The 26690-nt window shown below is 50.0% G+C and overlaps 1 protein-coding gene across 3 annotated transcripts; it reads left to right on the top strand.

Annotated features, from left to right (window-relative positions):
* Positions 1-26598, top strand: MKI67 (marker of proliferation Ki-67). Of its 3 annotated transcripts, none has more exons than XM_072972117.1 (15): positions 1-113; positions 455-650; positions 3066-3144; positions 3236-3351; positions 6324-6390; positions 8249-8294; positions 8773-9771; positions 10985-11160; positions 12536-12854; positions 12941-13059; positions 13165-13336; positions 15548-15703; positions 16658-22023; positions 22885-23332; positions 25180-26598. In XM_072972117.1, the coding sequence occupies exons 2-15, from the start codon at positions 559-561 to the stop codon at positions 25185-25187; spliced, it is 8163 nt and encodes a 2720-aa protein (XP_072828218.1). In that variant the 5' UTR covers positions 1-113; positions 455-558; the 3' UTR covers positions 25188-26598. The 3 variants fall into 3 exon arrangements, with proteins under 3 accessions (XP_072828218.1, XP_072828217.1, XP_072828216.1); XM_072972116.1 differs by having other exon boundaries at positions 8716-9771; positions 12542-12854; XM_072972115.1 differs by having other exon boundaries at positions 8716-9771.
* Positions 26599-26690: the final 92 nt, after the last annotated feature.

Raw genomic sequence — 26690 nt, 5'->3', positions numbered from 1 at the left:
TGTGGCGCGGGCGGGGCGGACGGCAGACGCAGGTGGACGCGTCGCCGGCTCCCCGCGGTGCGGACTTGCGCGGCTGTGGACCCGCTGGCGGCGGCGCGGGAGACTCGTCCCGGGTGAGTCGCGGCCGGCGCGCTTCGGGGGCGGGGGCACCGGCGGGGCCGCGGCCGCGTGGGCGCCGGGGCTCGGCCTGGACCCTGCGCGTCCCGGGCTCCGGCGAGGGGTCTCAGGGGGAGCCCCGGGGGCCGCGACCGCGGGGGCGGCGTCCTGGCCGCAGGCCTGGGGGCGGTGGGTGCTGGGCGACAGCCGGGAGCCTGGCTGGGGCTTCCAGGGCGGCAGGGCGTCGGCGAACAGTACAAGGGACCCCAATGGGTCGCTTTACAAGTGACTTCTTAGCTTTTTGCTTTAGAGTAACTCCCGCCCCTTCCATGTGTTTTGTTTCTCTTGTTTTGTTCAGGGGCGTGTTAAAGTGCAGTGGAAGAGTTGCTTGTAAGTCGCTTCAGCGAACCTTTTGATGCCTGCCCTTCCCATACGGGTTATACTCAGATTCTTGTTTAGAAAATGGGTCCTGCCAGACGCCTTGTTACCATCAAGAGGAGCGGGCTCGACGGCCCCTGCTTTCCACTGAGCCTCAGCTCCTGCTCGTTTGGAAGGTGAGCCCAGCGCGGCGCCGTCAGTTTAATCTAAATTTAATTTAAAATAAGACAGTTTAGCTTAAGAAATCGTAACATTACTAATCACAGATGAACAGACTGGCTACACGGCTCTGGGCTCTGGGATCAGTGCCCGTCTTGCAGTTTGCTTAGGACTTCCTGTGTATCGTCAGCATGAGTGGTTGTTTATTATGAAATAGAATTTTGAAGACAATGTTTATATAGTTGTGTGTTTTTAATCAAATGACTTTTAATTGATAAAAATCTATAAGCAAAGAGAAATGTAAAGGACTCAAATCGTGATTCATTTCAGGCAGTGTTAGGCAGCCACCGTGTTCATATGAAATCTCCCCAAACTGGGCATTCCTTGGCTGCTGGGGGATATTGTTGAGCAAATGAGGGAAGGGTTCTGTATGTGGCTTGCTGGTCTTCTTGGAAAAATGAAAACGGGAGGGAGAGTCCTGCTTGTGTTTAGAGAACTCTGCTGGTGCCTTCCTGTGCTGGTGCTGGCGGGAACTGCGGTCCTTGTATAACAGGCACCGTTATTCATCACACCCCGTCTCGGTTTCTAACGTGTGCCCTTTTAGACAAATGACAGGTCACCCTCCCTGTGGAGCCCAGATCCCCTTCTACCCACACCTCGCCCTTACCATGTTCCACCACACTTGAGACCGCCCAAGCTCTTGGTCACCTCGGTGCTTTTAGCCAGTTTGAACTTTTATCCCTGGAATGTTCTGTCTACCCTCCGCCTTGAGCGAATCCTTTCCAACTTTCAGCTTTAGGATTCAAGTTATCTGAGAAGAAAGCTTTAGTGAAAACTGCTCTGTCTTTCCTGACCCCGACACGGTGCTGAGGCTTTGGTTTGTCTGTCTCACTACTATGCTCCCCAAGGACAGGGACTGTTTAGTTAATACTCATGTACTCAGTGACCGGCGTGGGGTCCGGCTTATAAGGGTGACTGATATTTAGCACTTTGTCCAGTGGAAACATCAGCGAGAGAATTGGATTTGGAATCAATAAGTAGCAGTGGTTTAGGAGACTTTTTTTCATGTCACAGTGTGGGAGGACACACACCACGCACAGCACTGGCATCAGGGAGCCAAGGTCAGGGTGCTGCCAAACATCCTGCCATGTACAGGCCAGCTCCCTCTACAGAGAATCGTCTGGCCCCAAATGTCAACAACGCCAAGGCTAAGAGCCACTGATCCACAGTGATTCTGGTCGGCAGTCTCCTGCCAGACAAATTCTCAGTTCTAATGAGATAGTCTCTCTCTCTCCCTCTCCCTCTCTCTCTCTCCCTCTCCCTGTCGCCAGATTCAATGATACCTAAAAATCAAATTCTCTTCTTTGGTTTAAAGTAGCTGTTCACTTTCCATAGCTTCCACTCTCTCCAAAGGAAAGAACAAAAAAACATTTTGGTATCAAACAGCAGCAATTCTGTTGTTACACTGTAGTGATCCAGCATATTTTTATGCAAGACTTTTTACTCTAGAAACGCATTCCTGTTTGGCATGTGACACAGGTGGGAAGGGACAGTCTTAGACTCCAGCGACCCATCCTGAGAACAAAGGGGTACATCGTCTGTTCAAACGTGTTACCACACAGGGTGGGAACAGGAAGACCGGGGACTCGAGGAGCCTGCCAAGGGCACCTTGGATTGGTCTCTGTGTGGGTTTGCGACTTCTCCCTCCTGGGGCATCCTGCTGACGTCAGCTTTCTGGGAAACGACAGATTGGGTCTAGATAATTTGTTGTTGCTGCTTGTAGACTAGTGTTTGTAGTGATAGGAGAATTGTGACTCTGTCCGTTGACACAGCGTAGTTTGAAAACAATAAAAAGCTCACAGATTACGAGCATCAACTGTGTGTCAGGCAAATGACAGATGTGGGTAACTCAGCTGTCTGCAGAACACCATGATGTGGGGGCCAGTGGAGTCCTCTTTATATGAGGAAGCTGAGGCACAGAGAGGGGCAAGCATGAAATACAGCACTTTTGGTGATGATTAAACATTCCAACACACATGGCATTACCAATAGGCATACACAAACCTTTTTTTTATAGGAGGAAAAAAAAGCACAAAGCACTGAAAATAATTATTCTCAAACTGATGTAAAAGTTCTTAGGTTGGGCTCATTGGCATAGATAGTTTAGTAAAAGGCAATTCAGTTTTGTATTCTAATGTTTTCCAGTATAATTATTTGTAAGTACTCTTAAGTTTTAATGATTTAAAATCATTGTACAATACTTGTAGAAATCCTGTGCAAAATGACAAGATCCTCGACACTGCCAATTTGCTTTTCCTTTATATCGTTACATTTATAGATCAAACATACAGTCAAATGCTGTTTTATTTTGAGTTATTGATGTAATTTTTTTACCCAACAACCTAAAAAAATCTTTATTCTTCTGGATCAAGGGGTATCGAGTGTGACATCCGTATTCAACTTCCTGTCGTGTCAAAGCAGCACTGCAAAATTGAAATCAACGAGCAGGAGGTGAGTGGGTTTTGGCAAGTCTGAGTTTTAAAATTCGTCCCATTTTGTCCGTTTGCTGGTTACCTGTCTTCCTCTTCTTCTCTCCTTGTAGGCGATACTGTCTAATTTCAGTTCCACAAACCCAACTCAAGTGAATGGATCTGCTATTGACAAACCTGTACAACTGAAACATGGAGATGTCATAACTATTGTCGATCGGTCTTTCAGGTCAGTAAGAGCTAATCGGGCTAAAAAGAAGCAGACCTGCTTCACCAAAAACTAGCCTCCCAGTTCACCTGTGATCCTTCGTTCATGTTGGTGAATGTCGAGGTGCTTGAGGTCGGCATTCCCAACACTCAGGCTTCATCTAAGATCACATGGTCTAGAAGGAGTGACAAATGGGGTTTATTACCTGCTCCAACTCAAGGATCTGAGTGCGCAGAGCTATGCCCTGGAAGGTGACCATGTCCTAAAGGGGCTTTACTTTGTTGCAAGTGTTTTGAAACTGCATACACTTTTTTTTGGTTTCTTTTTTATTTTGAAGTGAAATACACTCATAGAGAAAGATATAAAAGGAGATGTACAGCCCAACTTACTGTGAAGCCAACAGCCTTGAGGTGATCACCTGTTTAAACTGAATCGTGCTCTCCCCAAATTCCCGTGTTGAAGTTCTAACTCCCAGCTCCCCAGAATGGGACTGTTTTGGGAGACAGGGCCTTCAGAGAGATGATTCAGTTAAAATGAGGCCACTAGGTTGGGTCCTAATCCAACCTGACCAGTGTCCTTGTGAAAGAGGAGATGAGGACACAGAGAGAAGCCAGAGGAGCAGGTGCTCAGAGTGGCCACCATGTGGAGAGGCAGCAGGGGGTGGCCGTCGCCAAGGAGAGAGGCCCTGAGGAGGCCAACCCTGCCGACACCTTCATCTTGGACGTCCAGCCCCCGGAACTGTGAGGAAATAATTTTCTCTTGTTTAAGCCACCCAGGGTGTGGCCTTCTGTGATGGCGGCCCTAGAAAACTAACACACCCGCCAAGCCACGAGCAGCATTTCCGGAAGCAGCTTGTGTGCATTTTCTAACCTCTGCTGCTTTCCGGCACCCAGTAAACCACCCGTGTGGCTTCTGTGACAGCGTGGAAGTCTTTGGAACTTCTCCCACCTGAGCATGCGTCTCTAGCCGCTATGGTTTTGTCTGCCTCTATTAAACTCTAAATTTGTCACTGAGTTCTGCTCTTGCGGTTGTGAGATTCATGCACAGTGTCCCAGCTGCTCCTTCTCACCGCTAAGTATTTCATTGAAGTAACACCCGCAGCTGGATACACAATTCCACACAATTTATTCGTTCTGGATGGACTTTCAAGTAATTTCCAGGTTTTGACTTGCTTTTTAAGGTTGGAATTTTTTTTTTAATACTAATCTGTCCTGTGTGTTTGAAAAGAGTGTTGTCCCGTGGCTGCTGGGTGGAGGGGTCTGTCTGCACAGGGGCACTGAATCCAAACCCCTAACTCTAGAAGCCTAGTAATTCTTCCCCTGTTCTTAGTTACTCAGACAGGTAAGTTGCAATCACACATTGAGGATTTTTTTGGTTTTGTTTTTCAGCTCTGTTGGTTTGTGCTTAACATATTTGGAGGCCACACTATGTGTTTAAATCAAGAATTAAGAATTAGCTCCTCTTGGTGGCTGAGATTCCATCGTGTATTATTCTGAAATATCCTGTACCTCTAGTAGTGCTTCTGATTAGTGATTTTCTACTGTAGATTTTTAAAATCATATTACTTTCAACTTTCATAATCTTTAAGGAACCAGCTGTTAGAGATTATATGCTTTGTCTATAATTGGTTTATCTTGATAGATTGACCCTTTTATCAAGGTCTCTGAATAACTTTTATCTTAAAGTCTATTTTGGTGGTATGAGTACGACCTCTCCACCTCTCTTCTGGTTGCTGTTTGCATGGAACATCTTTCCCCATCATTATCCTTTCATCCTGTTTGTGTCTTTGAATCTAAATTGTATCTCTTGTAGGCAGCATATAGTTAAACCTTTTTTTCATCCATTCTGCTAAATGGAAATCTGTCTTCATTACTACCTTCATTTATAGAAAATAGATATTTTCCAATGTACCATTTGAATTTTTTTCCCTGTGTTTTTTGTGAATTTACCTTCATTTTTTTGTTTTGCTTTTTGTTTTGCTTTTGGGGGGTAGTAATTTAGGTTTGTTTATTTATGTATTTATTTACTTATTTTTTTTATGGAGGTACTGGGGATTGAAACCAGGGCCTCATGATTGCTAAGCATGAGCTTTACCACTGAGCTACACCCTCCCTCCCACCTTCATCTTTGAAGTGTGTTTTTATTGAATAGAGACTTTAAGGTAGGAAATATTTGATGAGGAATGGAGACCAGCACTATTTCCCCCAAGTGAGATGCTGCTCAAATTAAGATTAACTGAGACGATTCAGTGCCTCCAACAAAGAGTAGGAAATGGATCTAAGGAAAGGACTTGATTCAGGGCTCTGGTACCGTGAGAAACAACTCCAGATGCTTGGCTGCTTCAGATCTTTCTTAGGTGGCATCTAAATTCAAATCAGGCCGTCTCACCGAGGCACCCACGTTGAGTATGCATTACGAAAGGTTGCTCTGTGAACTGATAGCTGAGCTCTCTTAGAATAACTGTGTATCTTGCTAAATGCCTTTACATCTTCATAAAATGTTTCTGTCTTGGTCCAGAGATGGACAGACAGAGTGAGAGGCTGAGGAGGCCAGAGTGATCTCAAGTAGTTCCCCTGCAGTGAGTGGCAGCACAAAGTGATGGAGGTGTCAGACGCCACCCAGCCTCTGGCCTGACCTTCCAAACCGTCAGAGGATTCCCAGGAACGGAAACCAGCCGAGACCCGATGTGCGCTCTTACGCAGTCGGTTCCAGCACAGGAGGTGCTCAGGGACGCTGCTGAATCGTACAGGCCAGTCAGCGTTCAGACGTTAATCTGGGTCCCAGCTTCTGACCTCGGTGTTTCACAAGAAACGAGGCAAACTTCCCGAAGCTTTTAGTGTAAAAACACTTCTCTAACTCTGAATTTACTTCTATGAATAAGGCAGTACCTTGAACACAACCTGAAGTTTGACCCTTGCTCCTCGGACGTGAATCAGCTATGGAGGTTTTATCATTGGTTGCAAATCTTGAATCTGGATCTGTGTCTCATTCAGGTATGAAAATGAAAGTCATCAGCACGGAAGCCAGTCGACCGAATTTCCAGGACAAACAGGGGAACAGGTGACGGGGGCTGTTATCCCACCTCGGGCTCTGACTCTCTTGCATGACGATCTGAAATGGTTTGCATGCTCTTTGACACCATGGCTTCTCACAAGGGAGGATGACTTACCAGTTATAGTGGGAGAGTGTAGCTAAGGTATTCAAACACGTTGAGCTTAGACAGAAAATAATTGGAAACGACCCTTCCCCTTTTATTCAAAGGGAGGCTACTAAGTCGGTGTGACACTTGGACCCAAAAGGCTCGTGATCTGATTTCGCAAACCTCTGGTTAAAACCACCCGACACAGAACTCAGACTCCAGAACCGCGTGATCTGGTGGCTCATTTGTCTCCCGGTCATCCGTCTTTACGCACCTGAAACAGTGTCATCAGAGTTGTGGGTACCAGGGATGTGTCCCATTTTGATGGACAGCTGACCCCTGACGCTGGAGGAGAGTTACTGCCTTGTGTCACGTGGCAGAATCTCATTTCTTGTGTCTGTCAGTGGCGAAAACATTGCGAATGGTGCAGCTTGTGAAAATGCAGTTCTGGGCCCATTCTTGGAAATCCAGTAGGACTTAGAAGGTTGCAGGAAAATCCCGAGAATCCCTCTTTTTCTTACTTTTTATGAAGCTACTCAAGCTAGTCTCACCAGACCAGGTTGGAATTCCCTGGCTTAAGAGCCCTACCACAGGTACTGCGGGTGTCAGCAGCAGGCACTGCAGGCAAAGACCTGGGCTTCTGCTAAGTGCTCTTCCTTCCCCAGAGGAGTAACTTTAATGCTGAGCCTGCCCTTCAGTTCGGGGGGAGCTAGCCTGAGGTACCCCACCCGTCAACCGCCCTTAGAACTCCAGCCAGAAAGCTGGACTAAGGGCTGGGTCGGTGGTCCCAGTGGCTGTGAGTTACCTGTTATCTGCATCGTGATAAAGTGAGTATTAAACCTGAACACTGAGAACATGTTATGGCAGTTTGGTGGTGATTTTTATAACTATTGGATATAGTAATGCAGAAAAGTGGGCTTCTATTTTGCGCATATTTTTAAACCTTAATTCCTTTTGATTGTTCAGTCATATGATTCTTGGTCAACGTCAGGCTGGAAATTAGAAATAGATCCCTCACGTGGGAAGTTAGAGAAGTGATGTATTCAGTATGAAGAAATCAGAAAGTGATTAAAGAACGAAGTTCAATTATTTGCCTTTGGGTATATTTTGTGATATTTCCCCCCTAATAATCTGGAGGATATTATTTTTCCTCCTTTGAAACGATATTGAACTTTTATATCTTAACGTATGTGTTCTTCACCCCCTAAAAAGCTGCCTGTGAAAAATCACGAAGGCGGCCAAGCAGGAGGGCCGCGTCCCAGCCCCGCCGTGCGCTGAGGGTCCGGTGCCTCTGGGTGCACTGGTTTTTAACGTCTGGGCTTTCAGAGGTACCCTAAGTGTCTGCCAGCCGAAGGGCACACGTGCTAAGCGGAGCCGCAGTTCACCCACGGGTCCTGCAGCCAGTTTCTGACAAAACTGAGTCCAAAGTCAGTAGCCCTGAGCCTGCGGTCGGGTCCCAGACCCTGAGTGTGGGTGACTTTGGTTTTTCTTTCATAGACGTTCAAGGAAGTTGTAAAAAGTGGCTGAGGTTCAATTTAAGCGATTTTAATCTTCAAGTTTGTTCTGTTTCTTACTCTGTCTTTCAAAACATGAGCTGAGAGACACGTAGCTTGTGAGCACCAGTGCCCGAGTGGCTTGGGCTCGTCTGTCAAGGTCTCCAGTCGTCCTGTAAGAACAGCTGGGGGGGAAGGGCATCAGGAGGAAGAATATTGCAGTAAGCATGACTGTCGGTATTTGGAAAGGCATCTAAATCGCTTCTCTCATTTTGCCGATTCACAGGAACCTTCGCGTCGGGTCTCAAGATCTAGCTCTTCTTCCAACCCTGGTCAGTAGTTTTTTGGTTTTGTTCTGGGATCCTGTAAGATCAGTTCTCTTTGTAGCTTTGTGGACAAACACAGGCAGACACCTGAGTTAACTTTCCCCAAGTGACGGACGGGCACCACGCTTGTTGGGGGGCCACGTGCAGATAAATGGGCTTGCTCTGCCGTCCTCTTAGCTCTGAGCAGGCTGATCGCACTGGATGTCTCGTGTTGGTTATAGAGGCTAATGCGATTTGTTTGCTTGCATCATCGTGCTAGTATCAGAATACTGCTGTTACACATTTTGAGCATTAAGAAGTTTGTAGGCTAAGGGAAGAGCTAGGTTTGAAGACAATTTGAAACAGTCTTCAAATTTGCATACTGCACCCGTTAATCATTGAAAAAAATCTTGAACTTCTGTTTCTTATTTCATAACTCACTGTCAAGGTGGGAAAGTTCAAGATTCCAGTGACCGTTCAAAACTCACTGAAGAAAATGTTTCAGGAAAGCCCCTGGTACACGAGGAAAATACCGTAGCAGCGGGTACCGTCTCAGATGGCTGCGAAGAAGGTGTTGCCAGGGAAACTCCTGATGCTGTTCATCCCTCTGGACTTCCGAGAGATAATTGCAGAAATGCAACAGATTCCACTGCTGGGGCTTTCCAAGAAGATTCCAGCGTAACATCAGGGAGCTGTAATGGAGGAGGGAAGGCTTTTCCCACCATACAGGGTCTTAAGAACAGTGACAAAAATGAATCTCCCTTCAGGAGGCTTTATGAGTCAATGAAGTTAGAGTTAGACGTGAAATCAGAAAAAGTAAATATTCTACAGAATCGCAGAAAGTCAGGATCACGAATTCGCTGCACAACAGAAAAAGAAAGTGCTGGTGGTTTAGAGGGCGAGTCACCGATCTCACTGGTCTCGCTTAAACCCAGACCGAAGTTGAGCCGAAGTCCCCAGATTAAGGCAGAACAAGGAAGTAGCCAGACTGGGGAACAGAAGAGGGCTGAGGAGACAGCGCAGGCTCCCAAGGACACCGGGAGTCTTGGCATCCTCCGCACCGAGACGGCGGTGACGAAAACCACGACCCCGCTACGGTATTCACAGCAGAACTCCTCGCGGAGACGCCAGAGCGAAGACCTGGGGGCTGTCAGCAGACGTGAGTCTGTGACTCTAGAGCAGAGTGAAGGCTTCGGGGCAGAGCATGAGATGTTTACCCCTCAGAAGTTCTTGCCTAGGAATCAAACACCCATTAAAGTCGAAAACGCTGGTAGTTTTGGAAATACACCAGAAAAATTCTCCAAAAAGAGGAAGAGTGTTCCTACAAGTGTGGACAATCTCCCGACAGAAACAGAAATGGTGCAGCAGACTGTCCCAGCTCCACTGGTCCTCCAAGCTGAAGGGAAGATTCAAAACGGCTTTCTCAACAAGACAGCTGGACAGACGTGCCCTGGGGCCCCTGGTCCTGACGCAGCTGATGCTGGCAGCTTCGGTGATTCCATCAGTAAGTTTATTTAACTGGAAATGTATGTCCCCCCAGGAGTTCACGTCTACCTTGTACGTCGACGTGAATTAGTGTGACCTTCTCTGGCTAATGATTCGCACTGTGAGGCACCAAGGGGACAGTGACTAGAGACACACTCGTCTACCCAGAGATTCACGTGAGGACCCAGATCACCAGCCAGACCGAGGGACAGAGGACGTGCTGGTTGTTAGGGGAGGACTTAGCAGGGGGCTCAGGTGATAGGGTGGCCCAGAAGCAGATTTGATTCTTCTGTCTACCTCCAGAGAAGGGGGGAGGGCAATAATTGCTCTTCACAGGAGTTCAGTTCTGAACTCTGAGCTCTTGTGTCCTGGGAGTCTGACCTGACCCTCTCAATTAAGTCGCTGTTAATCTTCCAGTACGGGGTGGCTCATAACATGTGGACCGTCCCCCTGGGTTTATGTGCCCAGCACTGTTTTCTGTGTCTTACAGACACCCACTTCCCTCACTCCGTGCAGGCAGCTGGAGTGTCCGCGGGACAGGTGTTTTCTCACCCTCATTTTGCAACCTAAGCTCACCCAGGGGGTGCCCGGGAGGTGACCTGTGGTGCAGCTGCGGTAGCCCCTCGGGGGCCGCCGGGTGCTCTGACGCAGTGCGCCTGCCATCAGCAGGGCCTGTGCAGCTCTGAGCTGAGACCTGAGCACACCAGTCACAGTGTCCGCGTCCCCACGAGTCTCAAAGTGGGCGCATCACTTCGACGAGGGCTTATGGTGACGGGTGGTTCATAAAGACGGTGGTGGGGCTTGGGACACAGGACTTCCCATCTGGCAGCACCTCTGGGAGAAGCCCCAGGCTCGTAGGCCCTGCTGCGGGCGGGTCTGGGTGAGTCCCGGGTGTGAATCCTTCAGAATCCTTTCTCGGGCGCTGCCGCACCGCCCCCTGCGCCGAGGTGGGAGCCCCTGCGTCGGGCCCTCCGTTACTCAGCTCTGTCCCCGCAGGACTTCTCAGCGTTTGAGGGGAAGGCCTTGAACTGTCGGGTCGGGCTTTGGTGGTTTGTCCTCGGGTCTTTCGTGAGCTCTGGAAGCACTGTTAGCTTCCGCATCCTCACAAGAGAGGGAAGGTGTGTGGAATGTCAGTGTCAGTGACTTTATAGCTGGGTGGTCTTTCATTGGAAACAAGTCATTTACTGTCCGGTTTTTTATCACCTTTTCTGCTCCTGTGTCCATCCCTCTAGATAAGGTGGAGGGGGTGTCCCTGAAGAGGAGGCGGGTCTCCTTTGGGGGTCGTCTGAGGCCTGAGTTATTTGATGAAAACTTACCCCCGAACACACCTCTCAAGAGAGGAGAGACACCAAAGCAAAGAAGGTCTCTGGTGGCGCACACTCCAGCCGTCCTGAAGAAAATCATCAAGGTGCGCTTCCCTGCCGGCAGCCCGCAGGTCGGGTGGCTCACGTCTGTGGTCCTTGGTCTTTCTAAAACGCCTCACGCTAGAAGATGGCAAGGAAGACCTTTTCTCTCTATTAAAAAAGTGAAAGTATAAAAATCTACATGAGAGCTCATTCTCGTGGGTGTTGAGACAGGAACACCTGGGTTCCTAGCCGTCACCGAGTGTGGCCGAGCACAGGTGGGTTCTTGGGACTCCTCTGCAGAGGCCTCCTGTCCCCCACGCTCCAGGGCTAGAGGACCACGGGAGCCAACTGAGATGAATCCGGATGCAAACTATTGTCTATAAGATAGATCACCCACAAGGTCCTACTGTAGAGCACTGGGAACTTGAAATAACCTCTAATGGAAAAGAATATGAAAGGGAACATATATGTGTATGTATAACTGAGTCACTTTGCTGTACACTTGAAACTAACAATATTGTGAGTTAACTAGTCTTCAATTAAAAAAGGAATCTGGAGACATCATGGCAGAACCACAAGGGTTTCTTCTGCTTTTAGGATTATAAAGGGAGAAAGAAAATTTGGATGGCAACACACGTACGATTTTCACCACTAGCTCTTTAGAACTTTCAGTCATCTACCCTAGGCGGTGTCGTCCCCCTGACCTCAGATTGTAGGAGTGAAGTGTGGGCTCCCCCCGCTGGAGGAGCTGAGCCATCTTTTTTTTTTCTTGAAGTATAGTTGTTTCACAATGTCGTGTTAGTTTCTGGTTTACAGCACAGTGATTCAGTCATACATATATATTCTTTTTTCAGATTCCTTTTGTTACAGGCTGTTACAAGCTATTGACTATAGTTCCCTGTGCTGTACAGTAGGACCTTATTGTTCATCTATTCTGTGTATAGTAGTTTGTATCTGCTGATCCCAAACTCCTAATTTATCCCGCACTCCACCCTTCCCCTTTGGTAACCATAGTTTGTTGGGCAGTCTTTAATTTCTTTTCATACCAATAGGAGTGTAAGGTATGTTTTGTTTCCCTCCCTTTTCTACGGGCTCCCAGGAGTGAACAGCCCTCCTTACATGCAGCCCAAAGGTAGGATGGCATTTCCTTGGATTTAGATCTGAGCCTCACTCATCAGGAATTTTCTTCCAGCTTTCTGCCTGGAATACCACAATTAAGACTTGTTTGCTGCTTTCTTTTCCCCTTTTCCTTTTCTTTTCCTTTTCTGTCCTGAGGGACGGACCCCATCTCTCCCATACGTTTGACAGACACTGGTTGAAATGTTCAGTGCTTTAGATTTAAACAACTCAAGTCCTTAATTAGGCAGAATTTTCACATTCACTACAGAGATGTTATATTTGTATTAAGGTTTCTTATGAACATTTAAATCTTGTCAGGAGCAGCCTCACCCATCAGGGAAAGGAAATTCTTCAGAAACCTGTCCGGAAGTGACCACCCCAGACACGTGTGCAAGAGCTCCCGCCCCGGCTACTACCAGCACGCCTCCAGCTGCAGCTGATCGGTGCCGTAGGTCACCCAAGGCGTCTTCTGTCTCCAGTGGCAGCAGATCTCACCAGGCAGACACTCCTAAGAGAGGAGGCAGAAGGAGCGGCAACCTGCCTTCAAAGAGAGCTTCCCTGGATCGCAGCCAGCACGGCATCTTACAGATGATTTATTCCAAGAGAAGGAGTGGGGCATCCGAGGCCAATTTAATTGGTTAGTGTCGCATCCACAAACAGGTTTTCAGGTTGATTTTCTCGTTAGCACTTGTCTTGAAAAGGCTACATTTTTCCCCGTGACAGTGGCGAAGTCGTGGGCAGACGTAGTCAAACTTGGTGCCAAGCAAACACAGACCAAAGCTGTTAAGCGTGGACCCCAAAGACCGCCGAGCAAAAGGCAAAGAAGAGCTAATACTCCGAAGGTGCGTGTGCCAACGAGCGTTGTTCTTTTCCACATCGTGTTAAGGGTGACGTTAAGTGTGCGTTCAGGCTTTGACATTTTATGGACCTCCTGATTTTTTTTCCAGAAGCCGACTGGCATCGTTGACCATCAGTTTAGTACCGGCCACGCAAACTCTCCTTGTACAATAATCATAGGGAAAGCGCACATCGAGAGAGTGAACGGGCCGGCTCGGCCCTACACGATGCTGAACAGCTTTGTGTTCAACAAGCCGGCGGACTTCAGCGAAGATCTTTCAGGTACAGGCCCAGCCGTGGCTCCCATAAACCACAGCCCTCTCATCCCCGGCATGTGTCCACGTGGGGAGGTGGGAGCACGTCTGCTTGTCTGCCGTGAGAGGGCAGGAGAATAAGGACCCTGTCAACCCCGGGGCCATGATGTTTAAGGAGGAGGAGCAGGACTGGAGGACAGCGACAGGTCCGTGTTGAGTTGGGGGTCCCGTGTCCCGCACAGCGCGGGTAGGGCGGGAAGTGCACGCCGTTACCTTGGAGAGCAGCACGAGCGTAGGAAATCAGAAGCCGCTTCGCGGGGGAGAAAGCAGCCTTGCGCTCATAATCGCCCCCTCCTTGCGTTTCTACTGAAAGATTGCCCCCGAGCGGGAGACGTTGGCTTGAGCGATACTTTGCTTCTCCCAGCTCTCCTCTCCCTCCACGTAGCTGAGCTGTTCCCTGAAACAGAGACCCATGAAAAGGCTTCCTTTATTTTCTTACTCTTGTCTGTATTTTGGTGGAGGTGCCGGGAACGAACCAGGACTTTGTGCATGCTAGGCAGGCGCCCTGCCACTGAGCTACACCCACCCCCAGGCTTCCTTTAACCGTTAAGAGTTGAGCAGTGTTGCCATTCTCGCTAAAAGTGCTACGGAACCTGCTTATGGCTGTTCCGAATTAGAACTACGGCAAGAACCAGGTTTAGGATTTTGCACTGCGTAGCTTGACCAGTGGTTTCCACTCTGAACACTTCTGGAAAGAGGTGACACTTGAATCCATTAGGTGAACTCTTTTCTTTTTTTTTTAACTTATTTTTACTTTTTAATTGAAGTATAGTCACTTTGCAATGTTGTGTCAGTTTCTGGTGTACAGCATAGTGATTCAGTTATACATAGACCTATATATTCCTTTTTGTATTCTTTTTTCGTTATATGTTATTATAAGATGTTGGATGTAGTGCCCTGCGCTATGCATTGGGACCTTGTTGTCTATCTATTTTACATATAGTAGTTTGTATGCTAATCTTGAACCCATGCAATCTTATTTTTATTTGCTGGCAGATTTTAAAATGGGAGAATTGTTGTAACAGTGACATAATCCAGGCAGGGCGCCCTGCAGTCAGTCACATTTAGGTCAATACGTTTAGCTTTCTAAGAAACAAGACTATAGGAATGTGGATCACGCATAGACAAAGCCCTGACAGCGTGCTCCGGGTGCGAGGAAGTATGAGGTTATGGCGCCCAGTGTGTGGATACGCACGGGTCTGTGGATCCTCGCACTGCACATCACGCACATGTAAGAGGGTGCTCATAGACAGCTTACGAAGCACTGAGGATAAGTTCTCCAAAAATATTTTTAAGATAAATAGAAGCTGAAGTATTTAGTACCCAGGATGATGGGTTTTCTCAGCCTTCCTTCAAAACATTTCCCCAGACAGTCAGCAATGGCCGCCCTGACCCCTCGGTGTGAGTAACTCTTATGACAAACCACGGCGAGGGCTGAGGACCGAGTTTTAGGTCAGGCCTGAGCAGTGGCAGAGGGGTGAGATTTTTAAGTGAGCCGGCCAGCTTGGGAACCTTCGGAACATGCGTCCCAAACACAATTTGCGGACAAAGGCCAGGCTGAGAGCGCGTTTTGACCCACTGATGGCAGGAAAGGAAGGAGAATGTGGGCTAATGAGAAAGCCCTCATTTGTTGAGAGGACTGTGTGTGTTTTTTCCTGAGATGATGTTTCTACTACAATTGGTGTTAAAATGAAGAGTGGTGATATTATTACTTGCCAATACTAAAATTGGGCAGTCCTATGTCAGTTTGAAAGTTTGGGTATGTCTTATTTGTGCGTAAAATCCAGGTCTGCCTAACCTAGGACTTTTGCAAAGGAGCTTGGGGGCCTGAGGTTTTGGGTGCATGGAGGGGAGGCCCCGGGGCACAGCCTCTGTCCTCTGGCCAGTGCTCACACTTGGGGATGACTCTGGAAGACTGAGGACATCAACTTCCTTCATTTGATTTTCTTTCCAAGAGGAAAGACAGAGAAGAGGTGATATAAGAGTCTAACTTCTCACACCCTCGTAAAAAAATGCATTCATGATTAACGCATCAGCCTCTTGCACAAACCTCGTCTGCCAGGAATCCTAGGGCGTCGTCCGCTGTCTGCGTTCCAACATTTCTTCTGCCGTGCATGTTGTTTGCAGGTGTGCACAGTATGTCAGTTCTAACCACTGTCCCACTATTTTCATGTAACAGGCCTGACTGAAATGTTCCAGACTCCAGTGAAGAAGAAACCACAAAGGATGAGCCTGGGTCCCTCCACCCTTTCAAATTCAGGGGATTTTATTGGAAAAAAGCTTCCAGCATCTAATTCAGGAGAAGAGCCTCTGTCGCACACTTCAGAATATTCTGGTTGGTTTGCCTTTTTTTATCCCTCGCACTTTGATTCTCTCCATGGCAACCGGAGACGGTGCTCTTTGCTCACAGTGGCTGTTGTACAACTTTTCTACAGCAGATACCCCTGTCAGAGCGCCGCGTCCAGCTTCCCCACCCTACTGTTTTTAAGGGAAGTTCCTGTCAGCCACTGAACTAGCATTGACCTTCAGAGACTTGCATAACAAGGAATACTCATTTAATAATCGTAAACTAGCTGTGCACGCTTGCCTGTCTTCATTTAGTATCAGTAAAGAGGGTGATGTGCAGAAGAGTATGGTGGCCTCCCGTCACACTGCTGCGTAAGTCACTCAAATGCAAAAGCGCTGTCAGTTACCAAAGGGAAAGACAGCAGGTGCACACGGCGCGGGGACTCCTGTGACCACGGCGGGGCGCCTGCGGCAGGATGAGTGTGAGAGGGGAGGTGTGGGGCCGTCTACCTGCTCACTTACGCTGGGCGCCGAGTCCCTGCCGTAGAGGGAACAGCTTGCTGCTCTGAAGATGCTTCCTGTTGCTAAAAAGTAGGTGTTTCCGGTGTAACATGGGCCCTCAGCGTGCCAGGTATAATCCGTGATATCGCATCGGTGGTTCAGCAGAAGAAACAGATCTTAGTTCCTCACGTTCAAAGAAAAAAATGTTCCGCTCACTGAGACATGAGTGGCAGCCTTCAGGAATCTTTCACTTTTATCTAATCCCTGAAGATCCTTACCAGCACCTATGTAAACCCCCCTCTCTATCAGCCAATAACATTATTCCTAAGTGTGCCAGGTTCAGATGTCAGCCAGACGGATGGTCACATAAGCAGCCTCATGTCCTTAGGTGGACGGGGGCTGGATTGTTGGCTCTTAAACGATATTTATGAGGACAGAACACCAAACTGGCACAACACAGTGAACGGAATATACTTACTGTGTGTGTTTTAATTTCTTGCAGGAGAGAATGTGTTCCCCAGTGCTCAGGAGGCGCCCGCAGAGCCGTCTGGTAAACGTTCTGCCAGCCCTGGCCGTGTTAAAATCAATGAAAGGACTGTGAAAACTCCAGGGAGTGTCTGTCAAGCGCCGGGTGCTAAGAGAGAAACTCCAGGGTCTGAGGCAGCGCCTCCAAAGGCAGCACCGAGTGCAAACAGGTGTAGAAGGTGTGCGGAGCCCAGAGCCAGGCAGAGGCCGGGCTCAGAGAGTGCGAGCGAAGACGCGGAACTGGACGCTGTGGAGGACATCTTGGGAAGACGTCTGAGAAACGCACCACTACCAGGGCAGAAGCCAGAGGGAAAGGGGAAGGAAAGTGAAAGATTTTTTGAAACATGTAAGAAAAATATTGAGTCCAAAGAAGATTCTGGAAAGATGATGGCTGTGAGGAGATCCAGAAGAGCTTCAGAGCTGAAATGGGAACCAACAGCAGACCTGAGCACCCTCATGAGACTACAAGAGACAGAGTTCAAGGAAGACTCAGTGGACATCCCAAGCGTCCCCCAAGCCCCAGCTCGCGCCAAAGAACCAACAGATGCAGAGAACAGAGCCACAAAGCTGCGCTGGGAATCTCCACAGCCCGACAGGATCAGCTCACCCGCCAGGACAAACACACAGCCCAAGACACCTTCCCAGAAAGGGGATGTGGAAGAGGTCCCAGCACTTGGGAAGCCCACACAGACACCGGGGGGTGCCACACACACGGACGGAGGACCAGGTGATGATGAAAACATCAACCTGTGTAAGGAAACTCCAAAGCAGAAACTGGAGTCAGCAGAAAATGTAGCTGGAAGCAAGAGGCGGCCAAGGACACCCAAGACCAAGGCTCCACCCCTGGAGGACCTGACTGGCTTCAAAGAGCTCTTCCAGACCCCACATCATGTCAAGGAACTGATGACTGATCACAAAACCCCCAAAGTGCTCTGCCAGTCTCCACAACCAGAACCACTTGTCACATCAACTGGTATGACCAGACCGCTCAAGACACCTGCCCGGAATGCGGAGATGCAGGAAGATGTCTCAGCACTCAGGAAGCCCACCCAGACTGCAGGCAGCACGAGGCCGTCACACAGAGGACCAGCAGGTGATGATGAAAGCATCAGATTACTTAAGGAAACTCCAGAGCAGAAACTGGAGTCAGCAGAAAATGTAACTGGAAGTAAGAGGCGGCCCAGGACACCCAAGGAAAAAGTCCCACCCCTGGAGGACCTGATTGGCTTCAAAGAGCTCTTCCAGACCCCACATCACACAGTGGAACCAATGACTGATAACAAACCTTCCAAAACACCCTGTAAGTCTCCACCATTAGAATCCATCAACACACCAAGCAGGAAGGGACAGCTCAAGACACCTCCCCAGAAAGTGGACAGAGAGGGTGAGCTGTCAGCACTCAGGAAGCCCCCCCAGACACCAGGGGACACCACACACTCGCACGGAGGACCAGCGACTGCTGATAATGACATCCAGATGTTTAACGAAACTTCAAGGCAGAAACTGGACTTTGCAGAAAGTGTGACTGGAATTAAGAGGCGGCCAAGGACACCCAAGGCAAAGGTCCAGTCTCTAGAGGACCTGGCTGGTTTCAAAGAGCTCTTCCAAACCCCAGTTCAAACCAAGGAAACAATGGCTGTCGTCAAAACCCCCCAGATGCTCTGGATATCTCCACAACCTGAACCAACTGTCACACCGACCAACAGGAAGAGACGGCTCAAGGCACCTCCCCAGAAAGTGGACAGAGAGGTTGAGCTGTCAGCACTCAGGAAGCCCCCCCAGACACCAGGGGACACCACACACTCGCACGGAGGACCAGCGACTGCTGATAATGACATCCAGATGTTTAACGAAACTTCAAGGCAGAAACTGGACTTTGCAGAAAGTGTGACTGGAAGCAAGAGGCGGCCCAGGACACCCAAGGAAAAGGCCCGATCTTTGGAAGACCTGACTGGCTTCAAAGAGCTCTTCCAGACCCCAGATCATGTCAAGGAACCAATGACTGATGACAAAACCCCCCAGATACCCTGTAAATCTCCACAACTGGAACCTGTTGACACACCAGCAAGCAGGAAGGGACGGCTCAAGACAGCTCTCCAGAAAGTGGACAGAGAGGGTGAGCTGTCAGCACTCAGGAAGCCCCCCCAGACGCCAGGGGACACCACACACTCGCATGGAGGACCAGCGGCTGCTGATAAAGACATCCAGATGTTTAATGAAACTTCAAGGCGGAAACCTGACCCTGCAGAATACGTGACTGGGATTAAGAGGCGGCCAAGGACACCCAAGGCAAAGGTCCAGTCTCTAGAGGACCTGACTGGTTTCAAAGAGCTCTTCCAAACCCCAGTTCACACCAAGGAACCAGTGGCTGTTGTCAAAACTCCAAAAATCCTCTGTGTATCTCCACAATCTGAATCAACTGTCACACTGACCAACAGGAAGAGACAGCTCAAGACACCTCCCCAGAAAGTGGACAGAGAGGTTGAGCTCTCAGCACCCAGGAAGACCACACAAACACCTGGGGAAACCAGACACTCAGACAGAGAACCAGTAGGTGATGATGAAGACAGAGCATTTAAGGAAACTCCAAAGCAGAAACTGGAGTCAGCAGAAAATGTAGCTGGAAGCAAGAAGCGATCAAGGACACCCAAGACCAAGGCTCCACCCCTGGAGGACCTGACTGGCTTCAAAGAGCTCTTCCAGACCCCACATCACACAGTGAAACCAATGACTGATAACAAACCTTCCAAAACACCCTGTAAGTCTCCACCATTAGAATCCGTCAACACACCAAGCAGGAAGGGACAGCTCAAGACACCTCCCCAGAAAGTGGACAGAGAGGGTGAGCTGTCAGCACTCAGGAAGCCCCCCCAGACACCAGGGGACACCACACACTCGCACGGAGGACCAGCGACTGCTGATAATGACATCCAGATGTTTAACGAAACTTCAAGGCAGAAACTGGACTTTGCAGAAAGTGTGACTGGAATTAAGAGGCGGCCAAGGACACCCAAGGCAAAGGTCCAGTCTCTAGAGGACCTGGCTGGTTTCAAAGAGCTCTTCCAAACCCCAGTTCAAACCAAGGAAACAATGGCTGTCGTCAAAACCCCCCAGATGCTCTGGATATCTCCACAACCTGAACCAACTGTCACACCGACCAACAGGAAGAGACGGCTCAAGGCACCTCCCCAGAAAGTGGACAGAGAGGTTGAGCTCTCAGCACCCAGAAAGTCCACACAAACACCTGGGGAAACCAGACACTCAGACAGAGAACCAGTAGGTGATGATGAAGACAGAGCATTTAAGGAAACTCCAAAGCAGAAACTGGAGTCAGCAGAAAATGTAGCTGGAAGCAAGAAGCGGTCAAGGACACCCAAGACCAAGGCTCCACCCCTGGAGGACCTGATTGGATTCAAAGAGCTCTTCCAGACCCCAGATCATGTCAAGGAACCAATGACTGATGACAAAACCCCCCAGATACCCTGTAAATCTCCACGACTGGAACCTGTTGACACACCAGCAAGCAGGAAGGGACGGCTCAAGACAGCTCCCCGAAAAGCAGAGGTGCAGGAAGGTCTCTCCGCCCTCATGAGGCCCACACAGACTTCAGGGGACACCACGCTCTCACACAGAGGACCAGAGGGTGGTGACAGAGGCACTGCAGTGTCTCAGGAAACTCCAAAGCCGAAACTGGACTCAGCAGAAAATGTAGCTGTAAGTAAGAGGCGGCCCAGGACACCCAAGGAAAAGGCCCCACCCCTAGAGGACCTGACTGGCTTCAAAGAGCTCTTCCAGACCCCAGATCACGCAAAAGAACCAGTGGCCGAGGACAAAACCACCAGAATACCTTGTAACTCTCCCCCAGCTGAGCCCGTCACCAGGAGAACAAGTAGGAAGAGACGGCTCAGATCCCCGCCAGGGAAAGCGGGCGTGGGAGAGGTCTCAGCGCTCGGGGAGCCCTCGCTGACGCCAGGGGATGCCACACACAGAGAAGCTGTAGGGGATGAAAAGGACGTCCAAGTGATTAGAAAAACTTCAAGGCAGAAACTGGACTCAACAGAAAAAGTAATCGGTGTCAGGAGTCGGCTAAGATCATGTAAGGAGAAGACCCAACCCCTGGAGGACCCGCGTCTCAAAGAGCTGGTCCAGAAGCCCCGTCAGACCAAGAGAACAATGAGAGCTGCTAAAGCCACGACAGTGCCCTGCCAGTCTCCCCCCGCAGAACCAGCCCCCGGGCCGACGGGGAGAAAGAGACGGCTCAAGTCCCCACCAGAGAAAGTGGACGTGGCCGAGGTCTCAGCGCTCAGGGAGCCCATCCAAGCACCGGGGGAGACCACGCGCACCCACGGAGAACCTGGCAGTGAAGAAAAAGACACCCAAGTGTTTAGAAAACCTTCAAGGCAGAAACTCGACCCTTCAGAAAATATAATGGGCATGAAGAGTCGGCTAAGAACATTTAAGGAAAAGACCCAACCCCTGGAGGCCCCGGACAGTCTCGAAGAGCTGGTCCAGAAGCCAGATCAGGCCAGGGAGCAAACAAGTGATGCTAAGATCCCTGTGATGCCCTGCCAGTCTCCACCAGCACAACCAGTTACCAGGCCAACAAGTAGGAAGAGACGGCTCAGGTCCCCGCCAGGGAAAGCAGGTGTGGGAGAGGTCTCAGCGCTTGGGGAGCCCACGCTGACGCCAGGGGACGCCACACACAGAGAAGCTGTAGGGGATGAAAAGGACGTCCAAGTGTTTAGAAAAACTTCAAGGCAGAAACTGGGCTCAGCAGAAAAAGTAATCAGTGTCGGGAGTCGGCTAAGATCACGTAAGGAGAAGACCCAACCCCTGGAGGACCCGCGTCTCAAAGAGCTGGTCCGAAAGCCCCGTCAGGCCAAGGAGCTGGGCAGTGGTGCTGCTGGCGTCAAGAGAGCCCCAAAGGAAGCACCTGATGGAAGAAACCCTGCAAAAATACCCCAAAGGGTCCTCAGAGCCCCTAAATTAAGATTCATGGAAGACCTCGACCTTGCGGGCAGCGAAGACCCCATGAAATCACCAAGTGCAAGCAGCGTTTCCCCGCCGCCCCCCAAGAGGAGACGGGGGGAGGATGGAAGTGTCACAGGAAGGAAGACACTGCACTCCACGACTGCCACAAAGGACACCGTGGGTGAGAAGCCACCCCAGAAACCAAGTACAGCCCCCAGGGACGGATGGCCACAGCCCGAATCCTTGGTAATGAGGAAGAAAAGTCTGAGAACTTTGGCACAAAGGACTGAACAAGTGGAGAACCTGCCTGATGGTGACACGAGAGCCAAAGCTATGGGCCGACAAGCAGAAGACGCACACCCTCCAGCTAAGGTGAGGGACGTGCTATGTCACCCTCCTGCGTCCTCCAGGAGGGGTGGTCTCCATTTGGGTTCAGCATTCGGTATAAACTGAATGTAACCTGAACGTATGTGGGGTACCCTCTCCAGGGGGGTCTGCACTCAGCACAGTGAGTGACTACGGACCACGCTGAAGCATCCTTTGGGGTTTTACAGAGAGAATGAGCTAGCTGGGGAAAATAACTGGTCAAAATTAGTATCATATGTTTTGACAAGAGCTTCTCGAGAACTGAGTTGTGTTCACCTTCAGAGGTGTGGGGCACGGGGCCGAGGAAAGGTGGGCAGCTCAGTCCTGCACTGTTCAGACACTAACCCCGAGGGCTGGGTAGGTGTGGTTTGTGGTCAGGTTTTAAACGATGAAGACAGTAGACAGGGCACGTGTGTCCTGGGGAGCCCGTGGCTGCTGGGGGGTCAGACAGGCGTTACTGCTGCAGGAGAGAAGCCTGTAAATTCTGTTCCTGTCCTGCTCTAGCAACGACTGTTAAAGAGTCAGAGATTCATTTACTGCCTGAAGAAGAGGGCGTTTTCCTGGAAGACCCTTTGAATGCTTGTTAGAATCAGACTGACACTTGTGACATTCAGGCGTTGATTGAAATTGACACCGAATTCCATACTCAGGGTTTATCAGTAGAGACGGTGATTTCTCCAAAGGGACAAAGTGTCAGGCGCCCCCCTGACTTCCTCAGATTATGGGCACCTTCAAATATTAATCAGTGTAAAATTTTCCAGCTAATTCCCCTTGGAGTTCACTTTGGATTGTTTCTGTCCATGGTGAGCTTTGAAATCTGTATTCCTCACTGTTGGTGTTTTGTGACTGTCTTTTGAACATTTTTAGGGAATGTCCCTGCGTTCAAGGGGCCGGAGTAAAACCGATATGGGAGAGCAGCAACCTGAGGCTCTCATATCAGCAGAAAATGTGAAAATGAAGAGAAACGAGAAGAAGCCCTTGAAGACGTCCCAGGAGAAGCAGCTCCAGAGGCCAGAAGAAGGAGCCGACCATCCTGCCTCCGGGGGCCAAGTTCAGGAGCGCAGGATGTGCTTGAGGTCGCGGAGACAGCAGAAGACACCTTCGCCTGCTGCAGCGGAGGAGAGCGCCGGGGAGGAAGGGGCGGGAGCCCACGGGGGGAGCCAGGAAGGGGAAGGGGCAGCGGAACGTGCAGGCCTCCCGGGCTTGAGATCAAGAAGGACTGCAGCCCACCCTCCAGCAACCCCTGCGGAGAGCGAGTCCGAGCGGAGGGTGACGCGGGGGGCCAGGAGACGTGCCGGAGGCCCGCCAAAGGCAGGTGGGTGATTTGCCGTTTCTCTGTTTTTATGAGCCTAGGGAGTTTCCATTTAATTTTCGTTCCCTGTTGCGAGAGCAAACACAACACACGCTCTGCGGCAGCACGCTGCCCGCCCCCGGGGATGCTGACGGGAGCAGCGGGAGGCTAGGCCGTTGCTTTGCCTTGTGGCTGCGTTCAGGTTTGTCTGTCGTGGGACTCTCCCTCCAACAGCCAGTCCACGTCATGAAGCCATCATTCGGGGGAACAGGGTTCATCCAGTCAGTGCTTTCCGGCTGCTTATTCTGTCACCCGCTCCGAGACAGCAGGCGGCTGGCTTCAGTCCTGGTCAGAGGCTGAACGCAGCTGCCAGGCCGGTGGCCCTGTCGGATTCCAAAGGCGTCCCTTTGGACAGTGGGCGTGGAAAGCAGTCGGGGGTGGCCGGAGGCGAACAGTATGTCCAGGGGGCAGTTGGGTGTCCTCTCTCCTCCGCACATGTGACATTTTCTCTGTTAACGGGCTGTCTGCGCTGTTGACGTCACGTCAGAGCCAGCAGCTCCCGTGTCGTCTGCCACTTGAGCAGACACGCGGAGCCGGGGGAAGCACAGTCGGTGTTCTGGGGGACGCCCGACTTGGTTGGTCTGAGAGCGAGGCCCCGCGGCTCCCCCTCTGAGTGGTCTGGGTTTCCTGGCGTGCAGTCCCAGACTCCGTGGACGCCAGGCCTGTGGGCCACGGCTCCCACCTTCTCCTGTGGTAGACGACTGAGGTGGTGTCACTGCCGAGGCACAGGGACTTGTTGACCATGTGCCGGAAGTGGTGACAAGGTGGCATGACCTGGCACTCGGCCACATCCTGGACCTCATCCAATGTCCCACTGCCCTTGGAGATGAGGGGACAGGGACAGAGAGGGCAGGAGACCACGGTCAGCAGAGGCAGACAGAGTGTGTTCTCCTTAGGCCTCTATTATCTTGTCATTTACCATTCTTTTGTCATCCGTAATGTGGATTTTCACCGCGTGCATCTCCACTTTGACCTTTTCCTAAGATTCAGTCACTTGAGGAACATTTGTGCTGCTTTGTATTAAGGTGATGTCTTCGGTCAGTAAGGGTTTCAGGTTATTTGTATTCATACTCAGCCACAGATTTTTAAATTCTGTCTTCGGTTTTTCTGACTCTTCCCCCACCATGGTAAAGATCACTTGACCAGGTCATCAGTGGGGACGGCTTCCACAGTGTGTCCCACATCATGATCAGCACTTCCGGTGGGCTGTTGAGTGGAGCGCTGTGCAGAAGTGTAGACGCGGGCTGCTTACCTGCAAATGCGGGGCAGACACTGCGGCTCCCGGCAGCAGCTCTGAAAACGTGATCGCCTCTGGTTTCGTTTTAGATTTTATCGAAGTGTCTAGAAAATGAGCCTTCTCCCAGCATCTCCCGCCGCACACAGCTCACACTCACACGGTGCTGAGTGACTGTTCTCTTCAGACACACAGATCGTTTAGAAAAAGACCCCGAAGACGTAGTCCTGATTATACATTTCAATTCACTTTTTCTGAGTGGGATTTTTAAAAATTAGTGAAAATGTATGTTTTAGTGTTGAAATTTTCTAAGTTATGTATTAACGTAAAAAAAAAGGTTCCAAACCCTTCTATCAAAAGACAAAATATTCAAGCTGAAAACACCAAACAGTAAAAATATTTTAAGGCAGCTTTTACAGGATGCATTGGACAGCTCACTTCCAACCTCAAGATTAATTTTCTAGAATGAAAGGTCTGCATCTCACCTAGCAAGGATTTGGGGCTTTGCAAAGTAGACTTGGTTACAAAAATTATTCTTTTAAAATTACTTAAGAGTTGTATTTTTGTTCCCAAACAGGAAAATGACAATGTGTGTGTCAAGCAAATAAGATCCAGAAGTCTTCAGGACAATAAAGACATGAAGCGAACAAGTTTGAAATGGAAAAAAAAGTAATAAATGTTAGTTTAGTGACAGTTCTAGCACAGCATTTGCTATACGTTTTAAAGTGAATTCTGTAAATAATGCTATTGGTGGAGGTTGGGGGGTTAAGGGAAGAAAGCTTAGAATTTTCTGACTCTGAATAGTTTGTTCAAAAACCCCACATGGAGGTTATGAAGGAGACTGCGGGGTCTCATAAAGTGATAAAAATTTAAAACTGGGGGTGAGGGGTCGGGGGTGGGAGTGTGCCACGGTGCGGCCTCCGGCTGTGCGCAGTGAAGCCCTGATGTTTGTGACTCCGTGGCCGGTCCCCTGGGCCGCGGGCTCTGGCACTCGCCGCAGCCCATTGTGCATGCGTCTGTGCTTGTCTCCCTCCCCCATCATCTCCGCCCACCGGTCTCTCGCGTGTGTCCTCCGTCAGACTGTGAAAGGCGGCCAGGGCTTCCAGCCTGCACCCCTAGCACCAGGCAGGCACTCAGGAAACAGTATTGCGCGGACAGTAACGCATCCCCTCTTTGCAATGGAGGACGTCGCGTCCATGCACTGGGGCTGTGGTCGCCTGCACGGGACGGTCCTCTCCTTGGTGTCCTCATCAGTTAAGGGAATAAAAGTGTGATTTGGAGGGTGGCTGATGAATCTGTCTTCAGGGTAAAGATGTCACTTTATTTGAGGAATGACGGGTAACTTGGCTTTTTCCACTTTCAGTGTCTTTGTCTAAACTAGGACTGCTTTCATCTGAGAGGCCCCTCACCGACTCTTAGGGCCGTCAGCCAGGGTGCCCCTCGATTCCAAACTAACATCCCTCTCAGCCCGTGTGCTTTCGTGTCAGGGACATCGGAGCTTTCTACTCACCTGTGCTTTTTGTGGCCACGCCTCTTGGCCTGACTTTGTGCCCAGCCCAGACAGGAAGCAGCACAAACCCTTCTTTAAAAGGATGGCTGTTTCTCATGGCCAGAGAGCATGAGGCTCTTCACCCACAATTTCTGAACTGCTTACCCATGAGCCCCTGCCGCCCACACCTCGTTTTCAGCCCAGAATTCATTCTGCAGCTCCAGGGCCCTCCATCTCACTGCTGGGCATCCCCATTTTCACATGCTGCCCTGTCCTGTGGCTCCGTGGTCCCTAATTCAGAAATGAGCACACCTTCCCTCCAGTCACCTGTGTGCCCCCCCCCCAATTCGGCTGCCTTGCCAGGTGGAGGTGAGCATGGAAAACAAGGGAGGGTCACTGTCCCGTATGGTGTGAACTGTACCAGCCGTGCCCCTGTCTGTCCCCTCTTGTACCCCTGAGTCTGGTGAGGAGCCAGAGCCGCAGAATAATAAATGTTTGTTGAATGAATGCCTGAGCCTCAGTATGTCTGTCTGAGTCAACGGAAGTTGATTTTGCTGTTTTGGCTGCAGTAACCCAGTCTTGGACACTGATGTCTGAAT

This window comes from Vicugna pacos, chromosome 11 (assembly GCF_048564905.1).
Source record: "Vicugna pacos chromosome 11, VicPac4, whole genome shotgun sequence".
NCBI classification, from domain to species: Eukaryota; Metazoa; Chordata; class Mammalia; order Artiodactyla; family Camelidae; genus Vicugna; species Vicugna pacos.
The sequence above is the reverse complement of the archived record's forward strand: the minus strand, read 5'-3'. Positions and strand labels throughout refer to the sequence as shown.